The following is a 23461-nucleotide window of genomic DNA, read 5'->3' on the forward strand; positions in this document are numbered from 1 at the left end:
TCGAGAGGAGAACGCCGCGAGGGGCGCGCGGGAACGAGCTGCGCCGCGAGGGGCGGCTCAGGGACTCGACGCTCTTCTTTGAGCCCTGCTCCAAGGCAGCCTCGAGGAAACCGGTATTTTCGTTGCGGTGCAGCAGTGTGTGGTACAACCCCTGACAACGAGTATTCGACCACGCTTCAAAATCGCATCGTTTTCTTAACACGTCAGTTGTTAATGTTCAGATCAGAGCAATTCCTTCTGTAGATCTTTGTCAATTATACACACGGTGAAAATTTCATCGGAATTTGTGTAATCCACAAACGTTTCAACCTGAGAGTTTTAGTTGAGAGAAATTGTCAGCGCACTCCGCCATTATGTGATCCGTGTTAGAGGGTTGTAGCTCGTAACGTCAACCGATTTCGATGGAAATTTCACCGTGTATACAACTGACTTTTTGGAGGATATTGGGTGTCCATTTGATGGGAGTTCTTGAGAATCTTACCTAGGAGATGATTGAAGACGGTACTCTGAAAAGACGACAAATTGTAAGCTATCAAAGAGTGCTTAACCATTTCTAGTTTGCTGGAGTTAAGGGATGATCGAGAAGACCATTTTCCTCATTCACTTGCCGCAGGCAATAAAATTCATATAGTTATCTATTAGACATAGACTAGTACACTAACGCAGATTAATTAACTGTAGATTAGCCCTCGTTCTGCTGACGCTTGCCAAACATTTACGCACCCTCTGCAAATCGATCGAGACACGCTTATTTCAAACATGAAACCACTAAATACGCACCATAGATATTATTCGCAGTCGGTTAAAGTGTACAAAAGAAGGTACAAAAACTAGAAATAATCGCATTGATCTAAGTATGAAATTAGTAGAAAAAGGATGGCCAAAAATTTTGGTAAGTACGTCCTTGCCAGTAATAAACATTAAAGATCGCCAAGTACAGATTAAGATTAGAAAATTAACTTGCGAAAGGGGTTGATATTTGCAACTACTTTTGCATCGATGAAGTTCGCGAACGTTCTGGGCGAGAGCGTAAATACTCGAGCAATAACAACGATAAATCTTCGTTACGGCCGTGGAAATAGAGAATGACGACAGTGAGTAATGAGAGAGTAGTGTTTAGAATAATGACCGTTGTATATTTATAGAACAGGTCCCACAATGCGAGGACGACACCGCGCGGCTATGATCCCGGTCCCGGCGCTATTAAATCGAACAGTTTGATTCGAGATGGGAAATTGTTTGTTCGGCAACGGGCGACAGGGAATCAGGCTAATACGCAATTTATTAGGGGAACGGTGTTAGACGGTGTTCGAGAGGAACATCGCAAGTCGCTGCTGCAACCGGGAGCCCCACGAATTAATAAGAATATCGTTTTTCGAAAAGAAAAGAAAGGGAGAGAGAGAGAGAAAACCGGAGGAGTTCCTCTTCGTAAATCAACCGCGCGGGGAAAACTTTTGAAAGGCCAATAAATTACATTCTTCGGTAAAAGTTTACTCCCGTTACGCCGTTCACCCATTTTACTATCGGCCGCGCCTCCGCCTTCTTATCCATTATTTCATTATTTTTATCGTTAATTAATTCCACCGTCGATATTCTTATATATCACTATCTTTTTTAAGAAAACCTGCTGCATACCCTCCGCTTCTTGCCCCTTCATTTCCTATATTCATCATTTCAGTATTTGGCTTCCATTATTGTGGTACCATTGCAATCACGACGGTAATATTTTCTTTATTAAAACAATTACTTATTTAATTAAAAGGAAAACCTTCTCAAACGCCGTATACATTTTTTTACTCCATTCTCAACGCTCCGAGGTGTTTCATAAAATCATAAACCTGCGTCTGGAATCACAACAGAAATACATTTTTAAACAAATGTGCAACAAATACAGTGAACCAATTAAGACAGCAATTAAATTCAATGCAAATCAACGACAAACGATCACAGCGAAGTAAACAGTGAATTATGTCGAAAGACTTCCTCATTGAATCGAAGGAAATTCATTTTCCCGCGCGAAGAGGCGCGAAGAACTGGATGACTTCCGGTTCGCGGCGGATCGCGCGCGCTTTCGCAGCGCGTCCGATCCATCGATCGTGATCGCGGGACACGCGTTGGTCCAGGAAAATGGCGGAACGTCACCCGAAGAGAATCCATCGCGCGCGTCGCATCGCATCGGCGAGAAAATAAAATCGATATCGCGCGCGCATCGGCCGAGTCGGCGAAGTCGAGCAGGAAGAAATAAAAACGCGTCGCGCTCCAGCGAGCCGGCAGAAACGTAATCCGCGCGATTCCGCGTTGTGTCCCTGCTCGATTTCCTTCGAACAGCCTGTCTGAAAAGAGCGGCTTTCGATGGCCCCAAAATCCGACCGGAAGTCGCCCTTTACTCCACGATCAAAGTTGGAGAACTTCAATCGAAAAAGAATTCCAATCAATCTTATTTTGAGTCGTCTTCTGTTCGATTTGAACCCCGTTTTTTCGCAAAATTGTTAAATTTAGTATGTCTAGTATGATTTTCATTTGCAATTTGCAGTAAGGGTTGCATAACAAAAGTACAGCTAGGAAAATGGTGAAATGTAAGATTTAGTGTATCTGGTGTAATCGTATTGTATTCGCAATTTGCAGAAGGTATTGCGTAGTATCGAATCAGAGTCAAAATATGTTTGTAATTAAATGAACTGAACACTGGTAACAGCGGTGGTGCGTGGAATATTTAATTTTGCAAATCACGTTCGATGCGGAGGTATTTTGAAACGTTCGGTTAACAGAGTGTAATGGAGACCTAATAATCTGTTTTACTGATTAGCATATTCAATTTCATTAGAGCGTACTTAAAATGTCAAACGAACCAAATTGAATCCCCGCTGAAATTCGGCCCATCGGAATAATTAATATATGAAACAAACATAAGAATCTTCGGTAAAGTGTGCAATGAGTTCTCGATCATTTGCTGTATCTGGGAATCTATATGTATGTAAATCAATAATTTCGAGAGAAGGGATCTGAAGAATTTTCACGAATTATTCACGAATTACATAATTTATAGATCGACGGAATATTAAATCGTTCCGATGGACTCGATTAATTTTCTATGCAATTTGAAGATCGTTTTAATTAAATAATGACTTCCATGAGAGCAACGGAACCCCCCGAACCCAAAGGAACACGTTGAACAGAGATTAATGTTGCAGAGTGTGGCGAATCGAGGTGAGTAAAGAAAAAGAATGCCGGAAGTAATTCGCAACTTGTGTAAAAACAATTTAACAAAGGTAATGTACAAAACAATGAAATTTGTCGAGGTTCGATGCTTCCACAAAGTGAACCCACCCCGCTTTGCTGGTAATATTTTTTCTGAAGCTTGCGGTGTTCAAGCTTTGTGCAGTATTCGAGCAATTTTAATCGTTTCACAGTATCCAAGAAATTATGTAGCTGTTTTAAAAAATTGTGAAAATAAACTCGAAGAGCAACGAAATAGTTAAAGCAGCCAAAAAATATCCAATCTAGTTTACCCAGGGGGCACATGACAAAAAAACCTTGAAAGAGGGGGGACTATGGCCCAAACAGACGTAATAGATCTAAAATTTTCAAAGAACAACGCTACTCTGTTCCCTTCATTCTCAACCCAGCCTTCAAAATCCATATTCAAACCAGCCTAAAATTTCGAAATAAACCTATCTGCGTGAAGTGGGGGTCCACTACAAAAACTCTCGAGAATTGGGGCCATGGAGCAGTCGGGGTTACCTCTTGAAAATTCCAACGCAGAGAACTCGGTGTCGGCCTGATTCCGTCGTTCCGACGAAACAGGGAACCCGAGTCGACCCGATTTCGACGGCCCTGGGGTCGGTGGTTGGCGGTCGGTGGTGGGGGTTGGCAGGGAGGGGAGTGCGGCGATGTAACGTCGATATCGCGCTCTATACCGGGCGTCGCGACGCCGAGTGGGGCGTCCGGGGTGTAGGGGAAAGTTCCACATGGGTAAAATAATCGATAGCGCGACCGATATGTATGTACCGGGCGCGCGACAGAGAGAGGGGCTCCGAGAGGGAGAGTGAGAGAGAGGAGGGGCGAGCGGGAAAGGGAGAGAACGTACATAACCGCGCACGGACACATAAGCGTCGACAGAGGGGGTGCCTGTATGTGCGACGCGTGTGTGGTTACACGCGAGCGGACAGGGATGAAGACGACGGGCGACGGCGTAAGGGGCGAGGGGGAAGAGCGGTCAGCCCGTGCACATAAACGCGTGCTGCCATAAACACGGAAACGTGCCGAGCGACGGGGGTCGAAGGGGGGCTGCGAGGAAGGAGGGCTACTTTGAGGCAATTTTGAGAGACTTGGACAAGGGGAAATTTAACTCTAGATATAGTGACAGTAAAATATAACGTTACGGTAAAATTGATGGTTAATATGTTCGGGGATTACGATAGGGGACGGTCCATTTATGGATTATCTTTGCGCTAAATGTTTCAATTAATCCCCCGTCTTGTAATATAATGTATTATATTTTGGGTTACATACAAAAATTATAAAACATGATCATTAGTATTCCCTGCAATTCTGCTCGATTGTAATTTTTGCAAAAGATCTTTCTCCTGTGTTTCAGCAGCCTAATTGTTCTAACGCCTCGAGATAATCCGAGTCGTCTGGCTCAATTTAAAAAAGAATATTCTCATTTTACAGAAATAAGGGTTGAAGAGTCAAAGGAGGCGCAGACTCGTTCTTCGCAAAACGGAGATCAGACAGAGAAGTTCAGGTGCGAAAAGGTTTTTGTCTTTTGAGCAAGCGCGGGTGGGTCTCGTGTTCTAGTCCTCCCGAGAAAGGAATTAGGGGTAGAAAGGAAAGAATGCTTTGAGCTGGGCTGTTTGCACAGATGCGCCGTAGTGCAGGTGCGAGGTGGATGTATAATTAAAGAGTGGGTGGGAATTGTTTCATCGAGGGTGGAAATGGGGTGATATTATTTCGCAGATATTTTCTTGACGGCGAGAACGGAAGAGTAACGTTACGATCAACAGACGTAATTTTACAAGTCTCGTAGGTGCACAAAGCTTCAGATTTTAATTAATTTGATGAAAAATAATAATGAGTGAATACGTAACTGTTGTAAATAAAAATTGATAGCGGAAGGAATTACAAACACAAATGACATACAAAGTCTAAACTAGGTCTAGGTCGCAATTAAATAAATAAAAGATAATTAAAAAACAGTAACTAAATAAAGACTGAGAACAGAAGGAACTGCATACAAAAATGGCGTGCAAGAACTGAGGCAACTGAATGAAGATGCAAGATAGAAGGATGTTCAAACAAAAATGGCAGAGTGACACATTCATCGAGCCAACGTTTTTATCCTGCGCGATTAAGGAAGGCGCGGGTAAGCGATCACGAAGGGGTGGGTTTAGGGGGCATAAATGTTAAAGGGAGTTTGTTCCGAGGCTATTTTCAAGTGGCCCCGTCGCGAGTGTAAATGGTGAGGAACAACGAGCTCGCCGGAGAAGGAAGTGACGAGGTACAAGTTTAGTTTTGCCGGTGGAAGAAGGGTGGACAGAAGCAGGAGACATCGGCGCGGCGTTCTCTTGTATAGAAAGTCGTGTAAAATTGAAGCCCGTATATAGCTCGCGAGGGAGGAACCACTCTAGTTATTAACAGGGTTGCGCAAATTCTATTTATAAATAGGCTGTTGCCCGCAAGGGTGTAGGCTGTCATGAGAGAGAAATAAAGAGAGGGGGAGAGAGAGAGAGAGAGAGAGAGAGAGAGAGTGAGAGTGAGATAAAATCCGAGCGAGCACGTGAAATTTGCATTCGGTACCGAAGGGAACGGATAAGAACGTTAATGTAGTGTGTACACCGCGCGCGAATAACAATAGATTAGGTGGTCTCTCGAAGGAGGGGGATCGTGTGGGCGAGCAGATCACTATACGCGGAACAGGGGATGGCTAATAATAATCAACTCGCGGGCGGATTTTCCGCGTAAACGCGACAGAAGAACGGGAAAAGAGAAGCAGGAGAATAAAGTCGACCGAGAAAGCGTTATTGTCACGCGAGGGGGTGGACAATGTCGAGGTTAGGGTAAGAGGGTGTCGAAATGCCTGGAAATAATATTTATGTAGGACTCGAGGAGGAACCGCGCGGGAATTATACTTGGGTGGTTAGGGGTGCGAGGATCGGTGGTGGAAAGTTAAAAATTTTAGTGGAGACAATTACATCCCTTGATATCCTCAGAGAATTATTTTAATATTCACTAGGTACTCAGTTGAATAAGTTAAATGATCTGATTAGGGGGTTGTGAATGACGCATAAGGTAGTATAGGAGGTTGGGATGGGAATGAAATAGGGTAAGAGATTGGAAATGTTATTATTTTCAACAATTTTTACAATTTCATAAAATTCTGGAATTGTGGGTGAAAGATGAAGCAAGAGGGGGGTTGAAGATAAGACACGACAGAAATGTTGAAAATTGCGGTAAGTTTACAATTTACCTGGAGGAAAAATCTCGTTCATAAAATATTCAAAGTTTGGATAAATGAAATGCTCTGATAAGAGGATTGCAGGTGAGATAAGACAGTATAAGAGGGTGGAAAGAGGTGGAGATTTAGATATAATATTATTGTTCAACTGGACGTAAACGAAGGAGATTAAAATATCACTCATTTTTATCTAAATTGTAGGTTGGAAGACTTAGAGCAAGAGGCAGATGAAGACAGCAAGGGTTGGAAGGGATTCAAGATTATGGTCAAGATTGGTAAGGATTATGGTAAGTTTAAAAATTCTATCGGAGACAATAATCTCTTGAAAATAAATTATTTGACAATTTGTATTGAAACTAATAAGACTCACAATCAGAAATGCAATTATTGTTTAGAAAGAGATGAATAAATTACACAGGAAAAACAACAATAAACGTTCATAAATTCTATCAATTACCTGCCACAAAACTACAGAGGGGGATGAAGTTACTCGGGGTTGGAAATCATCCCAAACAAAACAAAAATACAGAAACACAACAACTGTTTAATCAGAGTCGCCTGTAACACAAAACCAACTGCAATAAACGTCCATAAATGCTATCAATTATCTATCACAAAGCAGCAGAGGCGGATAAAGTTGCTCTGAGGGGGTGGAAGTCATGCAGCCCGGTGGAAAGGAAAAGTGACGCAGCGCCTCATGGAAATAACTTTGACAGACATGCCCGATTGGAACAATTTAGACGATCGAATGGGATCCATGTGCGTGGGTGAAGAGGGTGGGGGCGGAAAGCAAATTTTTTTGTACACAAAAACGGTGTTGTGTGCGTGCGGTCTCTATGTACTCCGGCAAAGTGAAATGGAGGGTCTGGGCACATACTGACGAGCGCTGTACATGTATGTATATATGTGTAACCGCAAGTATATGAACCGTAGGAGGGGATGGAGCGCCGTAGGGGTTGAAGGGGGTGAGAGGAGCGCGAAGAACAAGCGCGTAGGTGTTGCCGGGTCGGGAGAAAGCGAGACGCGAACAGGGAAACCATATGTACCTAAGTACGTGAAATTTGTACATAGCCGCAAACGGGGTGAGACGGAGGGGGTGGAATCGAAGGGGTGGGCAGAGGGCGAAAGGGGAGCCTCGAAACCCGCGTACGTTTAGGTACACGTACACAGGCCATTACAGGCATCGGTCGGTGGTCACCGAGCGCCCCGTATCGCATTGACCGCCATTGAAAATTTTCCGAAATTGTGCCGCAAACATCGCAGAATCGTGACCCGCGATCGATAGATCGATCCGCAACACTCCGCCACACTCGCCCCTAAGAAATTTATTCCTCGCTCGCTTTCTTTCGCTCCTCTATTTTCCACTGCGGGGGTGGTTTTACTTTTCATTGGATTCGCTCTTCTGTTAGCTCGAATATTGAGATTCAGTTCGTTCCAGAAGTACTACAATTGACGGAATGTACTGTTTAACATGTTTATAATGTGGGCGAATATTTTTGAGGCACAATGGAACATCAGAAATGGCCAATTTTAGATTTCTTTGTTAACATGCAATAGTTACTGAAATTATAAAAATGTTTTCTCAAATATTACAGTTCATGTGCATGTATGAATTGTTCGTGTAAATTACTTTGCATATGTAGATTCACCCCTAGGACGCATGACCATTACTTTTTATAGACTCGCTTGTACATGTACCAGTACACATGTATACAATCCCAACAAATTGTCAACTGCAAGGGAGGTTTTATTCTGCCACATGCAGCAGATATAAAACGTGAAATTTCGCAGCATCGTGTACTGTTTAATAAAAAGTTGCCGTCGCCGAATTCCGCAGCCGAAAAATTAATTAACAAATCAAAGGGGACGATCGCGATCGGGACAATTGAAACAGCTAGAAATTTTCAAGTAGGAAACGTTTCGATGTAGACGACGATGGTCAAAATCGAATAACAGGAAACGGTTTTCCCCCGAGGGGTGGTCCACAGGGGTGCATCGAAGAAGGCCCGAGGGCTTTCCGTTTCAACCTAATTACATTCCACGCGACGCACGCCGTCGCGACTAACACAAAAGAGACGAAAAAAATAGGCGGGGGGGATGGACGCAACAAAATCTCGTTAATTCATAAAAATTCTCCGGTCGCGTTCGCCGCGGTCTTTTTGCCCGCGCGAAATTAAAATCCCCGCGCCGTCGAACGTGATCGATAGGCGAGGAATTGCGATCCGTCGATCCTCCCTTTCCGTTTTCTCCCCCCCCCCCTCTCTCTCTCTCTCTTTCTCCTGCCCTCGCGGAAGGAAAATAAGAGACACCGAATTAAATTAATTATGAAAAATCCCCGGGGAAAAATCACGTTACGTCCGCGTCATCGATTTAAAATCCAATCCGCTCTGTGTTTTTATTAATAAACTAATAATTCCACGCCGAAAATTCCCGCATGTATAATATATTCGACTGAAAGTAGCTCCATCTTGATTTTATAAAAATATTTGCGCCTGCCTGGCATTTCCGGCGTATCTGAAAATTAACAAAACAATTTATTCAGACTTACAGCGATGTTAGCTAAAATAACTGTTTAATTGTTGTATGTATACATATTGTTTCTGTATAATTACAGAACGTATATCGATTCAACAGGAACGAGTTCGGAATATCGCACAAGCGTAACACCGTTTGTATAATTAGTCCAGTAATTATTTGATGCAAAAGTTCGTCGAAATCAACATTCTATTGGAAATTGAGCCGAAACAGCGCGCGCGAGAGAGAGAGTTGAAAAGCAAGAAGTCAATTAACGCCCTGGACGGGGGCTCCCCCATAAAGTAATCACGTGTTCTTTAGTGGATTCCAAGTCTCATGGAACATTCATTTAATTTGTTTCTGAAGTGAATCTTCGGGAAACTTTATGATCCGTAGATAATTGGCTCGTAAGCGTTCCTGCGACTAACACCATTAAATATAGAGCGCCACTTCTCTCTCTCTCTCTCTCTCTCTCCCTCTCCCACTCTCTCTGTTAGTTCCGCGGACAATCGATATCTATAATTATTTCGTCACTCTACGGACATATTATTACACCGGTTTGGCTCATTATAGTCGCGCCAGTTATTTTCTGAAATCATTTCCGCGCCAGGTTTTTAAGCGTCATTTTAGTCAAAGAACTGAAAATTAGCTAAATTTCCTTGAGAAATGAGTTGATCGATTTGAAAACATTTTAGAAAGTAAATGTTGACGCCACTAAAAATTGTCATACTATTATTCAAACCAATTTTTACTATGCTGGTGTCTAAGAAATTGTTAAAAATTTGAGTGCTGTAAATAGGAGTAATGGCGACAAAACTTCTAATCTTTCTCTAAAGCCACAAAACAATTCATTTCACCTCTGAGCCCCTAGTCTCCCAAATCTTTGCCATAAGCCTAAGTCCATTAGCATCAAAAACCGAGAAGGGGTTCCGGAGACTGGACCCACGTGTCCTCGTTGACAAACGTCAAGTTCGCGAGGTCGTCGATCGTCGCCGATTGGCAACCTCCGAGCAATTATGTTCTGAAATGGGGCACGGCTCAGACAGACACCTAATCTGCTGGAGGAAGGGTGGGGGGATCACGGTTAATAGCGGGAATAGTGAAAAGGAAACGGGCACGGGCCCCCTCGTGCAGATGTCTTGTGCATTCGCACCTGGCGGCAGGTGGTCCCTGCTGCGGGGGTTCCCCTCGACGGGACCCCGGATCCACGCGTGTGCCCTCGATCATATGTTGCCCTAAGCGCGCTCAGTATGCCCAGCTATCCAGGCAACCGATCGACTGCGACCTGGAATTCACTGACCTCGAATCATTGTGCTTTAACATCTTCATTGGGAACCGAAGACTTCCGAACAGCGGTGGGTTAAATTATGTTTCTAAACGTAGATCTCCAGTATTATGCGATTGAAAAATTGTTTAAAATAAGTATCTGTTTCGGTGCCTACCTTTACTAGTAAAATGTGTGATGTAGGGGAAAGTGTGATGTAAATGAAAATACACTGATTCTAATTAGTATTATGTAATTTAACTACTATATTTTAATATTGTAATTTAACTTACTCTATTTTTATTAACTATGTCAACAACATTCGTCGGGAAGAACAGTAGTACTACACTCAAGAATAAAATACCTTTTATTGATCCTTACTATTAATAGAATTATTTTAATTACAATAAGTACACTGGACAATCATAAAATACAATATCTATATTACCACACACTTGGAACTCCTCTTTCAATCATACTCAGCCCCAATAGTGATGCTCATCTCCTCCGAAACGATCTGCGTTTGGTGGTACCAGCGATTGGTATCGAGAACAACTAACAAAGCAAATATCTCAACTGTAATCAGCTAATTCACTTTTTAATCCTTATGTCAATTTGAGGAAACTAGAAAGAACAGTGAAACTCCTGATTCTTGTTTTAATCTTGTTTTGATCATGATTTCGAATCTCCAGAGATGGAGTTCACAAATTGAATTATTTATTTCTCCATCAGACTGCAAAAAGTAATTCCAAAATCAGATGTACAAATTAATTCACAGCTCGTTCTTCATTTCCTTGTTACTCTACAAACGATTCAAATACATTCAAGGTTTAAAAACAATCTCTATGCATTTACTGCATGTCACAAGAAACTGATGGAGCCATTAATCCATTTCAACTCAAAACGAAGTAATTTGTAAATCTGATATTTCAATAAATAATAAATAAATGGATTCGAGGTACCAGTATAGGTAATCTACTAGATTGATCAACCTTTCACACTCGAAGTATTTTTAATTCCAAAATCAAGACATTTCTTTCAATCTAGAACATTTTCGTTTGAATCTTCTTTACATTATGGCGACTCAGGTTCGAGAGAGTAGTGTTAAAGGAAAACGAGAGTCACCGTAGAACTAAAAAATTGCATAAAGATCTCAGGAAAGTTTCAACCCAGATATGGGTCCAAAGATATGGAGCAATTTCTCCAGACTTACAACTCTGGATTTAAATCACAGAACCAGGAATAATTGCGCTCCGAGAAACAATAACTTGGCCAGAAATGCACTTACTTATCTCGCCAGGCTGCACCACGATCTCCAGCCTGTTGCAGGTGTAGTGACATTCTCTCGGTGGCTCCAGGATCCAGACTTTCGCACCCTTTATCTGCGCCTGCCACGACGAATGCTCCACATCGTCCACCTGGACGAAGATAAATCGAAAGAAAATATTCCAGGGCCCACACATAGCTTCTACTTTAACCGGGGGAAAACTAAGGAAGAGATAGACCCACGTGCATCGGGGCGCCGTATCCATGGCTTCCCATAAAAATCCAGTCGGTCTTCTCGGTCTCGGCGGTGGCCGGAAGAAAGTATGGCCTCTGGTAGTGTTGCCTCAGGATGCTGCCGATCTTCTCGTCGCAGTTGCTCCTACAAAAATATAGAAACCGTAAGGCTATCATGTCATCATTAGACTTGTGCATTTATAATAACAACGGGTGGGTGGATATTAACCAGTAGATTGATTAAAAGAATTTGAGAACATTCGTGTTTCAATTAAAATTGTTAAAAGGAAGAAGTCTATTTTACTCCTTACAACTGATGCAAACAATTTTTCCATAAATATCTGCGATCGTCAAGTTGATTTAATCGAGTGCAATTTTTATTCCTTTCTTAAAAGGTGAGACTTTTTGGTCTACGTCTACAGTCACTTTTTAAAGGGTGCCATAAGACATTGATTGATAATAATTATTTAAATGATGATCAGAGAAATTTTATTCCGCCAAAAGTTCGTCTACACATTGTCGAATTTGTATTCGAAGTGCGGCGAATGCAGGATAGATAGATCCGCCGGTTCGGTGCATACTCGCAGCTAATTGTCTCGCGCGATAGACAGAGACGCTTTTAAGCTCGTTAGCCGGATTGTGCGCATACGTGCGAGCTTTAAAGCAGTCATCGAAGCCGCAGAAATGCTCGGTTCACGGGCGAGCCTCAGCTTCCGCAATATTTTCGTCGATCGAATTTCATTTTCTCTGTCTCCGCGCTATTCCCCCGAGTCCCAGACGTTCTCAAACTTCGAGAAAAAAGAACGCAAATTGCGCAATCTATTTAGAACCTAATTAATCATCAAAATCTCCAGGAATTCGAACATTTGTGTGCACCTAAGAATAATTTGATAGTTTAGGATTAATTTAGGTGAAGCAACTTGATGACGGGAAAATAAATGTTCAAAAAATTCAAGGATACTAACATTGCATAATAAAATTGTTGACTTACCAGCCAACGTACCAAGGCTCCGTGCCCTTTTCCAACAAGGATCTGCTAGCGCTCATATTGAAAACGTCCTGGAGGCCCTTAAATTCTGTTCTATACGGGAAAAACTGGCAATTCGCGTTCTCTCCGTCGTACAGGGACTTGAAGAAGGAAAATGAGAAGACTTCCGGTGCTGACCAGTTTGTCATGGCGTCGGTGATCACCACTGGTCTTCCGGAATATGCGTAACTAGAAAATAATGAAGTACCTTTAATCATCGCTAGATTGTCATCTTTATGCAAAATAAAAATGTTAATCTATTGCAGGAAACGGGAATTAAATAGAAATGTATTTCGACTCTTAATAATTTTAATTAATTGACAATAATACGAAATGACGGTAGTCTATGCTTCTAATGTATTTATTGTTTTACATTGTACCCGCCAACTTTTGTTGTAAAATGTCAATGATTAAAATATTAGATAAATTGAAAATCATGTGAAAGGTAATCAAAAGAGATTGTAAATGTCAAGATAGTCCCAGAAGGAAATTAAAATGGAGTTAAGTAATGGTAAGTTCGCGTGCAATTTGGGATCGGTCGCGCTTATCCGACAAGAAAATAGTGTAAAATTGAATGGCAGGTCTGGACACGTGAAATCGGGCGATCAGACAAATTGGGCGAGCTAGTACCGTTCCTCGAAAGTCCCAGGAACCACGTTCGATATCCTGTCAACCTGTTGAACGTCCCGGCAAATCGAGCAATCCTCCGCCGGCCGGAAAATTTTCTGCGTGAACGAGGGCAGCCCTGCCAGGCACTTAAAAACAATTCACTGTTAACATAAATTCTCAATTTCACAATGAACATAAATTAGAATAGACGAACCAAATAACAGGACATTCGATCAATTTATCGTTCAAAATGATAGTGACCACTGGAGTGTTTAATTGTTGGTATTAAAAATTAAAAATCTATTCGTAAATAAATATTGAGATGGTATAGTAATTGTGGGTAGAGAGTGGAACTGTGAGTGGCCGACAAAATGGCGCTTGGAGAGAGGCTTCTTGTTCTCTATAGAGTCTATAATAGAGTCAATCTTAAAAAATATATTTGTGATTTGTATAAAAATATATAGGATTCGCAAATTCAATAAAATCGTTTACCGAATAACGTCAGGGACTGTTAAAGGGAAGGTGGAAAAATAAAAATGGACACCAAGAAATGATTTGTTAAGTTTTAACGTTTTCTACTAATGTTATAGATTGTTCTTCTGCGCAGAACTCCGTGTAGAACTCACTCTGTCATAACGAGCAACACGAACATAATTCCACAAAAGCTGACCCAGAATCCACGAGAAGATGAACAGGATCCACAGGTGTCTCTTGCGAATCTTCGATCTCCGTGGTCGCAGCAAGGACTGCGCGTGGAACAGCTTCAGAGTCCTGTTTGTAAATCCTGTCCCCTCTATTTTTGTCACTAGAGATTGCAATTCCTTCTTCGCTTGCTCATAAGACTTCTTCGAGGACCCGGAGGACGCTTTGTTGCCGTTAGAGTCCGTCATTTGCACGAATACCTTCAAACTTGCGTCAAACTATAAACAAATTATCGGAACAGACTTTGAGCATTTAAAAAATGTAGTAGACGTTTAGCACTAGGTTTATGGAAAATATTAAAAATATTTATAATGTTTTTAAGCATCCATGAGGAACTATTCAACAAATTTATTTATAAAATAGAAAGCTAAAGATTTGGATATAGTCTTAATATTTTTATAAAGTATTGTAAAATAGCCAGTGGTCTGTAAACCTAGTGTTAATTTTCGGATTATTTATGGATGTCTGCGAAGTATCGGAGAGTTACTTTTTGGAGATTGGAGAACGCGTCCTGCGGTTCCCAGGACCTCCAATGGTTCAGCTGGTCGACGACGAACTGCGCCAGGATCCTTCCGCGGGGTCCCACAAAGCGAAAGGACTCCGTTGCGCATGGGGATCCGCTGTGACCCGTCCACGGGGGTGTGAAATTAACAGGAAACTGGGCTACGATTGATTCAAATGAAATCTGTTCGGTCGGACCGAGAGCGAGACCGTCCCTCTCCCCGATTTTCCCGTACAACAAACTTCCACAAACCCGGAACTGTATAACAAATTTCATTTGCAACTTCATTTCCAATGGAACCCTCCATGCACCGCCCACCCGCCATTTCATAATTTTACAACTGCGATGCGCAAACAATTTATTCAATCAGCACTGATTATTCGATTCACCAATTCAATGGTTGGTGATTGATAATTATCAACCGAAAAGGCTTGAAATCGATTTTGAACTTCGAGGATACCTTTGTGCAAGCTTTTTAACATTACGACCATTTTTGTGCTTGCTAAACAACGCTTAAAAATTATAATGCAGAATGTTTAAAATATCAAGAATGCTCCTGTCAACATTATCACCTCATCTTATTTGCGGATGTCTTTATCCACGGATTTCTATATACAAAATAAAAATATTCTGCATCAATTACAACAAACAAGGGTTCCATAAAAATTTATTTTACCTACCTATCATTTTACTAAACTGTAAAAACAAATGGAACATCCCCACATTCTTCTAGTACCTTACAGTTGCAGTGAGCAGATTTGAATTGCATATGGAACGTTCTGGCTCACAGTGGTGTTTTTCTTCTGTATAATTTCCCGCAGAGTTCGACTCGAAAATTTTTCGGGTGACGAAGTATTGGTATTTTTTCGATAGATCCACTGAACGAAATTTTGCGACAGGTTTCAGTTTCGTGAAACCGGCGATTGAAAGCGCTCGAGTGGATCTCACTCATTGGAAATGTGTGTCGCCGGTTTCTTATCACGCGGTGTGCAGGTGCCGGTGTTCACCGAGCCGTGAGGATTTTCTTGTTAAAATACAATCATCGAGCCCCGGGCCCCTTATCGCTCGTTCCCATTTCTTTAACGCGGCTTCTTCGTCGAATCGAATCGATCTATCAATTCCGAACGGATCGCGGCTCTCTATATAATTCGCGAAACCCATTAACCGTGGATAACTTGACTATCGTGCGTAGAAATGGCAGCAATCAACAACATATGAATATATCTAAACTATTTTTATGTAATGATTTATTTACTGGAACGATTTAGTAACAAGTTCCTCAATTATCGTGCTTGAAAAAGCTTGAACAGAGGAGCTTATAGGAATTTTTGTTTAAATAATTCTGAGAAGAATATGTGAAGGGGAAGGAATTGTGAAATGTAGATCTTGCCTGTAAACATTAAAACATGTGAAAAGACTTCCAAATCAAGCCACTGTGAAATAATCGACAGTAGGTAATGTATTTAAAAAAATATTTTTTTGTATATAGTGAGGCGTGTACAAATAAAATTGCATATTCAATGAATTGATGATTATTAATTTTCAAACACTCGGTGGATTATCTGAGCACGCAGGATTAAAATGTTCGAATAATCGTAATTTTTAACAAAATATAGTTGGTCATCCAGAATTGACAATCTCGAAAATACTGATTTGACTTTTTGAAATAGATTTGTGCGAGAGATTTCAGCGATTTTTGAATGAGAATTGATCGATCGATTGTTTTACGGTTCGGTTTTACAGATGATGCGAAGATAATTCAAAATGGCGACTGCACACGTGGAGATACGAATCCGCGAAACAATTCCGGTGGAATTACACGGTTGAGAGGGTTGTTTCATTCTATCGCCAGAAGGGACTCACCTTTTACGATTACAAATTGACAATTCCCGTTGCAATCCGTTTCTTAATTAACAATTACCGACGGAGAATCGATGGCTGTTGGCTCCGCGAGGTTCTACGGTCGGCGAAATACGTTTTTCGCGTCTCTTCTTTGACGTTTGTTCACGTAAAGGTCAGTTGTACGCGAATTAACGAAACTGAAACACTGGAAAGCAGAGAAAGATGTAGAAACTCGTTAACGTGAAAAGGAAAAATTGTTTTTCAAATTTTCGCTGCCTCGTTTTCGATGTTCGTCCGTGAGGAAACCATTTGTATATTGAATTGTTAAAAAGGAAACACCAGGCAGCAGAGAAAAATGCAAAAATACAGGAAACACGAAAGTTTGATTAAAAAAATTGGTACGTTCTTTTTTATGGTTGTTCCATCCCAAAACCGTTTGTACACTGAATTAATAAAAGAGCAACGCTAGAAAACAGATCAAAATATTATATAAAAATGCGGTAAAACGCAAGATTCCTGAATTTATTTTATTCCTTTTGTTGGAGACAAGGGGATGTTTTAGGGGTTGAAATGGTAAAGAGTAGACCTCCCTTCAGCGCAATTAAATTCTTTAATTGTTGTCAGTCGGGTTCGAAATACACTAGTCGATCTTGTCTGTTGTTGTTTTTTTTTGTTCGTTATCCTTTAAAGTTAATAGTTATTGTATATACGTGGTACTCCTCCAAGATATAAATAATACGACGTCGATAAAATAATGACAGTTATGCTTGCTGTTCGCGTCCCCGGTCTCTTAACAAAAGTACACAATTACGTTATACCCTACATCGTGTTTTAGTATTCGCTTTGTCGGTAGAATCCCGTGGGAAAAACGCTCAGTCGCGAGCGCGGAATAAAATAAACGACGATGACGATGATAAATGATCGTGACGATGACAATACCCGCCGCGGTTCTCTTGGGGGTGGCGGTCAGAGGGCTGCTCTCCCATAAACCACCCTCTACGTCACATTGTGAAAAAGTATCTCGATCGAGAACAAAATACAATCCTCGATCACAATCCATAACAATCCCGCTAAAAATTATTCTAAAAATCTAAAAAACTATTAAACTGATTGATAACCCTCGAGAAATTCCGGAAGGAACCCTGATGGAATTAAGGTTCATCTTGACCCAGGGTTAGGATAACGTTCCATCTAAATTTTAATTTTCTAAAAACTAGTTTAAACTATTGGTACGTTCAATTCGAGGTCATTAAAACTGACCTCAAAGGCGAGTGTTAAAAAATATGTAAAAAATAATAACAAGGTACAGCTAAAAAGTAATGAATCAATAAAAATTGGTTCCCTCGAATAAAACATGGTGTTTAGGGAGTGACCCCTCTGCCCCGCCCCCACGTCGGACTACAACGTTTTACAATTAATACTAAATGTATGGGTGAAACTCCTCTAATACATCTAGAATGCACATCCATGCTTATTTAATGCTCCTTTAATTTAAATACGTATGCAGCACTGTAGCCTATCGTTTTCTTGTCTTTCTATTCGTTATGCACGTGTCTGTGTGATGGGGGGCGTGTGTGTATGTATAGGTGTACGTATGCATGCGAGATACGTGAGAGATTTTTATTTTCCTTTTCCTGACATCATCTTCTCCATTTTATTTTCGTCATCCCATCTCCCTCTTCGTGTTCGTCTTCGTCGAACGCGTAGTTTACTTGCGTCGACGTTCACGTACATTCTTGTTTATGGTTGTTGGTCTTTTCTGCTTTTTGTTTATTTATGTTCCCTGGTTCTTCTCGCTCTCTTCCAGTTCGGATGATGGAGTAGTCTGATGGAGTCACTCGGCTTTAACGCTATCAGTCTTCTCGAGTTTGTCGGTGACGATGATCGTTTGACAGTGAGGGGTGAACTTGCAAGGGGCGGAAGCCGACTCGATGCCTCGAAGTTTTGTCACAAATATTTCTCATACTCTTTTTAAAAAATTTAGTTGCGATAAAAATTTAATCTAGGCTCCAGTAACTTTATTTCGATTTTAGATACTCGAAAAATGGCTCAGGAACCAAAAAGAAAAATAATCGAGTCATTATCAATGATTCAACGTTACAATTGTATAAAAATACATGAAAATGATCTTACAGACTCCAATGAAATGATAAAAACATAGAATATTTAAAATAATCTAAACAATGCTGTGCAGTGTTCACTTTAAAAATTCTATCTTAATAGTCCTAACGGCGTAAAATCGAAAATAAAAAATAGTAAAATATTCGTCTCTGGAATCTTACATTGCACGCGGGAGAAGCGAAAATTGCGGTGGAGATAAATCTCGAGGGTGTAATTAGACTACCCTAATGGCGCTTTCAAGCGCGCCCCGGGTCGCCTAACCAAATTAGGTTGTTTATAATGGTCCGGTGAGGCCATCGAGCAGGATTCTCCTGCCCCGGTATCAAGAAAGCAAGAGTGCGAATGATCGCGATCGCCATCGATCGTTGTTCGCCATTGCAGCTCCTTAGGCCGGCGAGAAACGTGTAAAAGACCGCGTAAAAATCGCTATTAAAACGCGGCGCCGTTTGCCAAAAAATGGCATCAATGACGGCGTCGATCGCGTCGCCGTAATTCCCCATAGGAACCGTACACTGACTCGCACACACCATAAAAATTCGATTTCTCTCGTGGATCGGTATTTTAAATACAAAAGCAACGATCACCGGAAACAATAATGATCACGAGCCGCCAACAGAGAATGGTAAAAATTGTGTAAGAGTGTAAGGATCGATAAAAAACTTTTCGCGTGATCATTCTTTTCGGGTTCTTTTTCTTTATGATAAATGGTGACGCGATCAGCTTACGGTCGTTGTAATCGGTTCTGTCGATTTCCTGGTTCTCCGATTTGATTTTCGCGGGGCGTTTTCTCACTCGACAAACTACCGTGGCCGCCAAATTTTCTTTTCGCTCCTCTTTTTTCGCCATTTCCCGCGGATCTTCGTAGAAAATTAGAAACGCCCGTTACGCACAAACGATAAAAAGCGAATATCAAAATCTCGGTTCGTTCGTGTCGATCGTGGCGGCACCGGCGACCCTCCGGGAACAATTTCATCGAACCCATTGATCCAACACACTTGATAGCTCTTTCTCGTTCGCAAATTCTACGTTGGGCTGTCCCGTTTAGCGTCTTCTCTTCGAAGATCGATTAGGAATCTACGATCCTTCATTTCAGAGAGTTATCGATGATATTTTTCAGATCTCAAGATCGAAATGATTTTTCTAAAATTACTAGGTACTTGACACTATCCTGAGAATAGCTCTTGAAGAGTTTCAGTGACCACGAAAGACGACGAAGCCCTAGAATCCATTCAAATCCTAAGAACAACATCATCCCCCAACTTTCAACACTGCTACCCAATCCAACTGCTATCTCCCCGATCTCAAGGTCTCAATTATACTTAAAACACTATTCCTTGATCACCACTTAGCACTTCGATTTACCTTGAAAACAGTTCTCGATCAGTCTCAGCAATCAATAAATCCAAACCCAAAAATTCCTCACGCTTCGACATCTTTTGATGCCCCTAAATTCTAGCTCGTCTCCTAGGGCCAGTAATCGTTCGAATTCGATTTTCCTCGAATAGAACGACTCTCCTAGCTTCCAGAATTGACCATAATCGAATTCCGAAGGGAAAGACAGCCCGAGGACTGTGGAGGGTCGCATAGATGACTTCGGAGCCGCGTGTGTCACGTTGAGCGGAATGGTCCAGGGTCCTCTAAGAGGTTCGCGCCATTTCGCAGGTCGCGCATGGCACTCTATTATCACGCTATAATCACGAGCGCGATGGACCTGCTATCAGTCCGAACAATAAGCTCGAAGACCGCCCCTCGTTTTGTGGAGAGGCGTTATTGGTGGCCCTTTGATCAGCTCAGGAACGCAGTTCAGATAGCACACAATCGTTTCTGTTGAGTATATGATCCTTTATCAACGCTATAACAACATTATCCTTCTCCCCTGAACATCCTGACCCCCATTAACTATGTAACATCATTTAAATACCTCCAGAACGAAAATGCTCGTCCCAGTAACAGGAAAGCCACGATTTTCTGCTATAGTAATTAGCAACCTGCACGGCCGTGATATGGTATCGTTCGACAAGTATTCCTCAAGTATTCCCGCGGTTTTACAGCGTTGATCTCGATCAGTGGATCTCGCAGGACCGGTTATACCGATTTTTCGCGTTCTCCGCAACAGAAACGATCGTCTCGGTCGACTCTCGTCGCTTCAGAATAGATTTCCGACGACGATTGTGGTTGTTCTCTGATGAGTACGTCGCCGATGCTGCTGACTACCATCGCAGATAGTCTCGCGACAATAGCTCGTCGATCCCGTCGATCGTTTCGGAGATGAGAGAATGGACCGTGTCTCGAGGATGAATATGTACACACAACGCAATGATCGTGAACGCGGATCGATGAATATATATGGTAGGTTGCACACGATCGATGGGATCGATCAACCGTATCGTCGCCGGCGTTCGTACATGTATGTATAATACGTTCGATAATCATATAATAATTATTATATATATATTTATATATATATATAGAATTCTGAATTTTACAAGAAAAACCGTCCGTCAATTGGTGTTTATACTTTCTCCATTTCTTTGTTTTTTTTCGCTTTTCTTTTCCTATAATCATTCGCAAACACGCTCGATTCAACTGTCGTTATAATATTATTTAAGAAATAGAACAAGGATATATTTATTTTATATATATATATATATAGATATATATATATATAATATGTATATATATATGTAGTATATATATATATATAATATGTATAATCAGCTATATCAATAATGTCATCTCTGTTAAACATTCGATAACATTGAACATCACATACTCTTCCCGTTGTCCGATCGTTTCGGATCTCGTCCAGGATCCCCGTCCGAGGGTCGGTTCCAAAAGGACCCGAGGATATTTTTCGCCATATTTCTCTGAATTTCTTTTCCTACTCTTCCCACGATTAACAGACTTTTAACGGCGTTCACCCGCCTATTGACAACGTGGCTCTCGACGGGGGCGGAGTCTTCTCTCCGACGCCCCGCCCCCGAGTCGCTTATTGGACAGTATCTGACGCGAAGACACACATCGATCACACGCGTACACTTTCTCTCTTGCTTTCTCGCTCTCTCTCTCTCTCGCTTTCTCTTTGCACATTCTCACATTCGCTATATCTTATATTTATGATATATATATATATTTCTATCTCTCTCCGGTTAAAAGAAAAACAAAGTGCAGCTCGCGAATATGTTCGGCATCCTCGTGTATGCCACACCCACAGCCTCAGAAGTTTCCGTAATAGAATCATAATTACCATAATCCTATTTATACGTGTCTGTGTGTACCGTGTGTTTTGTGTGTGTGTGTGCACATGTGTCGATATATATATATATAATATATATATAATTCATTTATACCCTCCTTTTGTATTTATAATAATATTAATAGTCATCGTAAATCGTAATAATAATAATAATAATAATAATACCGTCTACTTAATCTTAGTAGTACTTTTACGCCGGCACTCGTGATCGCCACAGCGAGTACCCCTTAAAATATACATATATATATATAATATTTATAATGCGTAATAGTTACGTGTATATATTAATTTAGAATTGTGCAATGAAGGTTTAGAGCCATTGGTGCGACTACTGCTGCGGATGTGGTCGGACAAGTCGCTTTCCGCCTACTATACACGACAAAAACGTGGAAGTGTGGGGGAGTGGTGCTGGGTGGTACAACTGTTCGGAATCACCTTGACAATGAAAAGAAACTAGATTAGATCTCTTCTCCCTCGCGAGCGATACGAGAAGCTACACCCTTCTGCGTCCTCAGTCTTCCTATTCCCTCTGCTGAAGCCCTCTAACGAACACGACGGTGATCATTCGGATCCCGTGGATCCTAAAACGTTCGGAGAAAGCTCTCCGACCCTTCATCGACCATCGACAGAGAAAGAACACAATCGAGAAAAGAAAACGGTCCAGAGGTCCCACCGTTCTTGCACGTTCGCAGTTGTCCGAGGCTGTCCAGGACCGGTTCGTAGCCTCGGGGAACACGAGGCTCACTCTATTGGTCGGCGATCCTGTTGGGGCGGCGACCTAGGCGTACAGGCTCAGGGGAAGGCAAACTCGAGCTCCCTGGGCTCCAGGAGCAGCGTTTCGATTCTGTTATACCCAGGAATCGCCGGCAGACGCCGCGGTCGAGTTCGGTGGGACGTTCACCGTCGCCGTGGCCGCGGAGCCGTCGGGCACGCCCACCACGCCGTCGGCCACCCATTGGCCGGCCGTCGGGGGGATCGAGGCCACGCCCACTCCGCCGCCTACCGGGCCCTGACCCTGCCCCTGGCCCACCCCCAGCTCATACTGCCGCTTCTTTTTCTTCTCCAAGTTAACTTGCGCGTAGAGCGGCTCACCGGGTTTCGGTTGCTGCAACACACACAAGCCAACGGTTAGTTAGAGCCCTGGCTGATCAGCGCCGGGGGTGGACGCAGGGGTGGGCTGTGCCAGGGGAATCAGGGCCCGGCACCTGGATCCTGAACGATCCGGGGAATACGTGCTTCTTTTTCATCGTCCGTTCGAGAGTGGACAATCTTATCTTTGGCTTCTCAGTTTTAACTGGTGGCGTGGCTTGCTGGGGCGGGACCGAGTTGGGCGTGGCTGACACGGATACGGGACAAGGCTGGGTGTGCGGCTTGCAATTGAGGAACAGTCTGTGCTCCAGCAATTCGGAACAAATGTATAGGGAGAAGGTTTAAAACATTTTGTACTGTTCAGGAAAACATTGAGCGTTCGAAGGTAATAATTGGAAGTGATCGGTGAGTGGATTTAACTGGGTCTAAACCCAGGCATCGCCAACAACGTTCTGTCGATAAAACAAACTTTAGTGCTGGGATAATGGAAGTTGAGACTGTTGAAAGTAACGACGTTCCACGGATTAGCGCACCGAGCGTGGTCGCAAATCCGGGGGAAAGTATTCGAATGTGCAGTA

General features: G+C 42.1%; 2 protein-coding genes across 2 annotated transcripts in view; both read right to left on the reverse strand.

The window, feature by feature from the left end:
• Nucleotides 1–510: 510 nt before the first annotated feature.
• On the reverse strand, nucleotides 511–16871 carry LOC143214660 (uncharacterized). The gene is made up of 7 exons (XM_076435979.1): nucleotides 14561–16871; nucleotides 13998–14291; nucleotides 13393–13517; nucleotides 12727–12951; nucleotides 11745–11880; nucleotides 11524–11653; nucleotides 511–10790 (listed from the first exon to the last, which is right to left on the reverse strand). Exons 1-7 carry the CDS (start codon nucleotides 14903–14905, stop codon nucleotides 10705–10707), a joined length of 1341 nt encoding a protein of 446 aa, XP_076292094.1. The 5' UTR covers nucleotides 14906–16871; the 3' UTR covers nucleotides 511–10704.
• A 137-nt stretch (nucleotides 16872–17008) lies between these two features.
• Nucleotides 17009–23461, reverse strand: part of P120ctn (adherens junction protein p120) — a 50143-nt gene continuing 43690 nt past the window's right edge. Inside the window, exon 15 of the mRNA XM_076435960.1 lies at nucleotides 17009–22899. Coding sequence (XP_076292075.1) covers nucleotides 22642–22899 — 258 coding nt within the window. The 3' untranslated portion in view covers nucleotides 17009–22641. The remainder of the gene's footprint in view (nucleotides 22900–23461) is intronic.

Source organism: Lasioglossum baleicum, chromosome 12, assembly GCF_051020765.1.
Source record: "Lasioglossum baleicum chromosome 12, iyLasBale1, whole genome shotgun sequence".
Lineage (NCBI taxonomy): Eukaryota > Metazoa > Arthropoda > Insecta > Hymenoptera > Halictidae > Lasioglossum > Lasioglossum baleicum.